The sequence below is a fragment of the Podarcis melisellensis genome, assembly GCF_964234715.1.
Source record: "Podarcis melisellensis genome assembly, chromosome: 5".
NCBI lineage: Eukaryota > Metazoa > Chordata > Lepidosauria > Squamata > Lacertidae > Podarcis > Podarcis melisellensis.
Genome location: NC_138537.1, coordinates 1583564 through 1590324, shown reverse-complemented (window position 1 = coordinate 1590324; position 6761 = coordinate 1583564). Strand labels below are relative to the sequence as shown.

The following is a 6761-nucleotide window of genomic DNA, read 5'->3' as shown; positions in this document are numbered from 1 at the left end:
AAGGATGGTGGGCAGTTGAAAAGAGGCAGCAATGATTCTCAATCCTGGTTACTGAAAACCGTAGGAGGGGAGAGTTGCTCTTGTGTTCAAATCCTGCTTGGGGCATCCTTCCCACCAGGGAAGCATTCAGTTACGAGGTTGCCATCCACATTCTGCAATCCACAGCCCAAATACAGGTCGAACAGCTTACAGAGAATTTGTTCCACTTCAGAACAAATTTAGGAGAACGAGGGATGTGGAGCATTTTCAAGCCTGGCATGTTGACTGAGGTGAACAAAGATGCTCCAGACACGCCAATCTCTCTACAACCTGTTTGTGTTGTTAATAGCAATGTGAAGCAGAACTGGAACTTATCTGGAAGAATTCTGGAATTTCTCTGAGGAACTGAAGAAGGGAAAGATGAGTTTCTGTTATCCGAATTTAAGACCTCCCCCGCCCCAAGTATTCTCACTGATTGACATTTTTGGATTTAGTGACATTAGAAACCAAGCAAAGTTAATGGTGAATCTGGAAAGTTAACGTTTAACATAATTGCCTTAAGATGTGTCAGTAGTGTGGCTAAAAAACAAAAAGAGAAGCAAAGAAATAAAATTGCATTTCACACTCAAAATGTGGAAAAACTCAAAATTCTTGATTTGAACTGGGGCCAGAGGGGAGAAACAACTGTGCCAAATTCTGTTTCAGCTTTGGTGGGGAGCCAGCTCCTCTGCCATCATTCTCATGCAGCCGTGGCACTGGTTTCTGCGGCAGTGTCTCCAGCCAGAGGTGATGTGAGTGGTCAGGACTGGATTACACATTAGAACAGGCTCAGAGTAGACCCAGTTCCCTTCCAGCTAAACCATCCTTTGCTACAGTAGGGCATTTCTGGCTGTGGGCGCAATGACCTCTGGTCACAGCTGCAATGAAGACGCAGCTGCAATTAATTCTGGAAACTGTACAATTAGCAGCAGAAAAGGAACTGCATTTCAGTTTGGTTGTTGTTTAGTCGTTTAGTCGTGTCCGACTCTTCGTGACCCCATGGACCAGAGCACGCCAGGCACTCCTGTCTTCCACTGCCTCCCGCAGTTTGGTCAGACTCATGTTTGTAGCTTCGAGAACATTTCAGTTACCCAATGACAACTGACCTGGCAGTGTCTCTCCACAAGGAACTGACAACTGCGCTCTCAGTTCCTTGCAGTGTGGAATCTCCTTGCCTCCACAGTTGAAAGGAGGCAGTGATGCTTCTCAGTCCCAGTTACTGGAAACCACAGGAGGGGAGAGTTGCTCTTGTGTTCGAATCCTGCTTGGGGCATCCTTTCCATTGGGGCATCTGCTTGGCCACTGTGAGAGCAGGATGCTGGACTAGGAGGGCTCCCTCTGGCCTGATCCAGCAGCTTCTTCTGATGTTCTCCATGCTTTGGTTTCAGTGCTTGTCTTACATCTCCCTGCACTGACAGCCAGGCCTCCACTAACTTTGCAGGGGCTGTTAAACATGACACCCCCAACAGCAAACGGCTCTGGGTGGAAGGAGAGCAATCCATTTGTGGCAAAGCAATAATGCATCAGGGCAGCACCGACAGAGGGGGAAGTAGGTGGCATGAAAAGAAAAAGTCAAGTCCTTCAATGCTGGAGGAACCAAGTTGTCCTTCAACTGGAGCAGCTCATTTTTGTCGGAGTTTTCTGGCAAGACTTCAGGGCTCTTCTTCAGGCAGCAGCGGGGGAAAGTGCAGCTGGTGGGACGTATCTTGCCTCTCCCTGCTCAAGAACGAGCATGAGGCAGGCAGGTACCCATGTGGGCAGCACTCTGGGGACTTCATTGCCTGCCGCTGCCAAAGCTCATCTGACCCACGGATCTCCAGGGCTGAGCCTAGGGCCCAGCAGCAGGTACAGAGCGCCTCTGAGCATGTGCAAAATGGATTGCCATTGTTACTCGCCAGGCAAGCTATAGAACATGGCAAGGTTTCTGGGTCTGAAGAGGAGTCCTCCTCCTTGGATAGAAATCACAAAGTTGCAAAAAAAACCGGAGCAAATGGAGCTCTCAAACTCCTTGGGGGGCACATGGGAGGGAGTTGGAGGGAGGATGAAAAGGTTTCCGGCAGGAGCCATGTAGCTTTGCAAACTTGCACAGAGCATCCCCTGCCTGCCGTCCACCTGCTCACTGCTCGTGGTTTGACCGTCCGCATCGATCAGCTTTGCTCCATAGATGGGTGGCTGCAATTTGCTTCTAGACAGTGAGCTAGACTTCCATAGCTGCGTATCAGACTAGCAGTAGCAATGATAATCCCAGGCCCTCCCATTCTCCACAGAAATGCAATAGGGCCTTTAATGTTTTTTTTAGCACTCTTAATCTGTAAACACATTGTTTTCCTGGCAGTGCTGAGGTGGGTTTGGGGTTTGGACAGGGGAGAGCTCCTTCACTCAGGCTGCTTGGGTACCCAAGTCAGCTTCCACCCTCCAACTTCATCCCGGCGCACAAAAGCCTGTCCCTGGCGGAAGGTGTGCGTTTTGACGTTGCAGTGGGGGCTCAAGGAGGTGGTGAAAGCCACCTCCGTTGGGGTGGGAGAGGCGTCCGAGCAGCAGGGCAGCCCGCAAGGCAGCGGAGGGCAGTTATTCTCAGGCAGTAAGAAATGGCAAGGTGGGTCGGGTGCGGTACCCAAAGGCTCTTCTCTCATGCCGCTCGTCCTGTCCGCGGACAGCAAAGCGGCACACCTGTAAACAGCTGGCTGGCTGTCATTGCACCCAAAGTTCGTTGCCTCGGGTGGGTCCCCAATGAAAGATCCCAGAGGAAGCTCCGGGGTCAAGGCACTGTAGTTAGCTGAAGCAGGCGACTCATCAATGGTGTCGAGGTCTTTGAGGCCCAGCGTCCGGAGGACCCAGGTGTCCACGTGGGGGTCGCGTGGCTCTTCGCAGGCGGAGAAAGAGCCCAGCAAGTTCCGCCTGGCCTTCTGCGGGTGGGACGCCTCGCGAGGAAGGGGAAGGCCTTCTGCTCTCAGCCTCCGCTTGCCACTCTGGAGTGGGCTGTGAGATTTCTGGCTGCTCTGCCGCAGCAGCTCCTGTTTGAGAGGGCAGCAGAGAGAGGGGGGCAGAGAACACCTGATGAGCAAGTCTGAGAATATTGTGCAGTTCATAAGCATAAGAGGCTGGAAGGGGGAGTCTGCCTAACCAGATACACCAGTTACAGGTAGGTAGTCGTGTTGGTCTGCCGTAGTCGAAACAAAAAATAAAATAAAAATAAAATTCCTTCCAGTAGCACCTTAAAGGTAAAGGCACAGTGACCCCTGACCATTAGGTCCAGTCGTGACCGACTCTGAGGTTGCGGTGCTCATCTCGCTTTATTGGCCGAGGGAGCCGGCGTACAGCTTCCGGGTCATGTGGCCAGCATGACTAAGCTGCTTCTGGTGAACCAGAGCAGCGCACAGAAATGCCGTTTACCTTCCTGCCAAAGCGGTGCCTATTTATCTACTTGCACTTTGACGTGCTTTTGAACTGCTAGGTTGGCAGGAGCAGGGACCGAGCAACGGGAGCTCACCCCGTCATGGGGATTTGAACCACTGACCTTCTGATCGGGAAGTCCTGGGCTCTGTGGTTTAACCCACAGCGCCACCCGCGTCACCAGTAGCACCTTGGAGACCAGCTAAGTTTGTTATTGGTATGAGCTTTCGTGTTCATGTATCTTGAAGAAGTGTGCATGCACACGAAAGCTCATACCAATAACAAACGTAGTTGGTCTCTAGGGTGCTACTGGAAGGAATTTTTATTTTATTTTTTATTGTTTCAAATACACCAGATTTACCTAAGCCCTGTGACTCCACTCCTGCTCCTGTTAGCTATGAGAAGTTGTCACAGGGGTGGGACGAATCACAACACTAGCTGGAGAGTAGAAGATGCACAGGATTCATCAAATTTTAAGGGCCTGGTGTTTCCTGGTGCGTGTCTTCTGCAACATGTTCTTGGTGCTGGAAATAGTACATTGGGGTGAATTTATCCTGCTTCACTGACTGTTCTGTGATGCTACTCCAATGCTACGAGATTCCTGCTGTCTGGAAGCGCTAGAGCACAGCAAAAGACAGACAGATCCCAACAGCAACATTTACAGGATTTCAGCAGGGCATTACAGGGCAACCATCGACTGGAAATGAAGCAGTATGGACATCCCATAACTTTTGCAGGTGCAAACAGTTCTGAAAGTGGGATTGTGTGTAACAGCCCCAAAAGCACCTTGAGCACAAATCATCATGGATGTGCAATGAAAAGGAAGTCTAGAGGGTCTCCATATGAATTTGGAAAGGAACTGGAAATAAAACTGCCGATATCATCATGCCATTATGCAAATCTATGGTGCGACACCCTTTTCTGCTCCCCTCACCTCCAAAATGATCAAGGGAACGAAGTGAGGAACAATCAGCATTTGGGACTTTTTAGTTTAGAGACAAGGCAACTAAGAGGGGCAGGACAGAAGTTTATAAAATTATGCCTGGAGTACAGAAATACAGTGGTACTGTACCTTGGTTCTCGAATTCAATCCATTCTGGGAGTCCATTCGACTCCCAAAAGGGTTCAAAAATCAAGGCGCTGATTCCGATTTGCTGCAGGAGTTTCCTGCACGTAATTGGAAGCTGTGGAAGCTGCATCGGACATTCAGCTTCTGAAAAACATTTGCAAACTGGAACACTCACTTCCCGGTTTGCAGCGTTCAAAAGCCAATTTATTTGGGAGTCAAGCCATTCGAGAACCAAGATACCACTGTAGAGCAAAGAATGTTCTTATGTTCTGAATGGGTCACGTGGCTATGTCATGAAGGCTGTGATCTCTCTCTCTCTCTCCCCTCTCTCTGTTTCTCCCTGCCCTGGTTACCTTGGTTTTCTCCTCTAACTGCTTGACCAGAGCAGAGTTCAGGAACTGCCTGAGGTGGTTGTTCTCTTCCTGCAGCCTGGCCAGCTCTTCCTCCTTCTGCAAGAGGGTGTCTTGAAGCTGCGAAACACAGAGAAGAGAGCAGTACATGTGAAAAGGATCTAGGAATCTGAAGAAGTGTGCATGCACACGAAAGCTCATACCAAGAACTAACTTAGTTGGTCTTTAAGGTGCTACTGGAAGGATTTTGTTTTGTTTTGACTATGGCAGACCAACACAGCTACCTATCTGTAACTAGGAGTCTTGATTGACCACAAACTTGACATGAGCCAACAGTGTGACGCGGCAGCTAAAAAAGCCAATGCAATTCTGGGCTGCATCAATAGGAGTATAGCATCTAGATCAAGGGAAGTAATCGTGCCACTGTATTCTGCTCTGGTCAGACCTCACCTGGAGTACTGTGTCCAGTTCTGGGCACCACAGTTCAAGAAGGACACTGACAAACTGGAACGTGTCCAGAGGAGGGCAACCAAAATGGTCAAAGGCCTGGAAACTATGCCTTATGAGGAACGGCTAAGGGAGCTGGGCATGTTTAGCCTGGAGAAGAGGAGGTTAAGGGGTGATATGATAGCCATGTTCAAATATATAAAAGGATGTCACATAGAGGAGGGAGAAAGGTTGTTTTCTGCTGCTCCAGAGAAGCGGACACGGAGCAATGGATCCAAACTACAAGAAAGAAGATTCCACCTAAACATTAGGAAGACCTTCCTGACAGTAAGAGCTGTTTGACAGTGGAATTTGCTGCCAAGGAGTGTGGTGGAGTCTCCTTCTTTGGAGGTCTTTAAGCAGAGGCTTGACAACCATATGTCAGGAGTGCTCTGATGGTGTTTCCTGCTTGGCAGGGGGTTGGACTCAATGGCCCTTGTGGTCTCTTCCAACTCTATGATTCTATGATTCTATGATTTTATGATTCTGTGATAAGGGTGAGGACGGAAAGCTCCGCGGCCCTGTAACCCAAACTGCTAACTTTGCACGGGTGCCTTTGGAACCCGACACCCAGCAGGGAACCCGAGGGAGCCAAGGAGATCAGGAGTACGACTGTCCCAGACTCACTTCTTACTTTTTCTATTCTCTCCCTGTGTATTTGAGGAGATTCCTTTGAAAAAGGTAACCACAAAGGCACAAAAATGTGTGCAGGAGGGAGGGGAAAGTCAACAGCGAACAATGCGCAGGGATTAAACACACAGGATTAGCTCCATCACAATGCGGGGTTACCAGTTCATCTCCTTCTCCATTTTCAGAGGGGATTTCAACAAGGCAAGAGAAATAAAAGGGTCCCCTTCAAAAGTCATTCCAGCTGCATTTTATACCTTGGGGCAGGTGAGCATGTAAGATCTGCGCTGTAACACTGGCCAGCAATGCTTAAACTGATATTCTCACGCATCCTCCGAATTCAGCTGCAATAAATAAACCCCAGTTTTCGGCATCAAAATCCCAGCCTAATTTCAGACTGGTGTACTGTAGATTCACAATTGTTACCTGTTTGTTCCTGTAGAGCTGCGTGGAGAGCTGGTCTCCAGACCCTGCATCGTCTTGGAGGGAGATGCCCAAATTGCAGAAATGATCTGCAGCAACAGAGAGAGATGAAAGAAATCAGGGAGCTGGAATTGAGGGTTACAGGAATGTGAGGATGAATGAAACCTTCATGCATGTTGGGTTCCCCTCAAAGGGGGGGGGAACCCACACACCCATTCACTTATTTTTCCTCTGTATCATCTAAAGAAGTGGGTGCTTTAGCTGAGATTCCGGCCTTGCAGGGGGTTGGACTAGATGACCCCTGGGGTGCCTTCCAATTCTATTGTTCTATATCTGCAGATGCTTGACTGGATCTTAATGGATCAAGACAAAAGTCTCAATTTTTTAAAAAGACA

At 49.1% G+C, this 6761-nt stretch overlaps 1 protein-coding gene across 1 annotated transcript; it reads right to left on the bottom strand.

The window, feature by feature from the left end:
* Nucleotides 1-2060: 2060 nt before the first annotated feature.
* GMNC (geminin coiled-coil domain containing) lies at nucleotides 2061-6465 on the bottom strand (the record flags this gene model as incomplete). The annotated part of the gene is made up of 3 exons (XM_081912537.1): nucleotides 2061-3032; nucleotides 4834-4950; nucleotides 6370-6465. Coding segments are annotated over 3 exons (852 nt in total), but the record flags the coding sequence as incomplete, so codon positions are not given.
* Nucleotides 6466-6761: the final 296 nt, after the last annotated feature.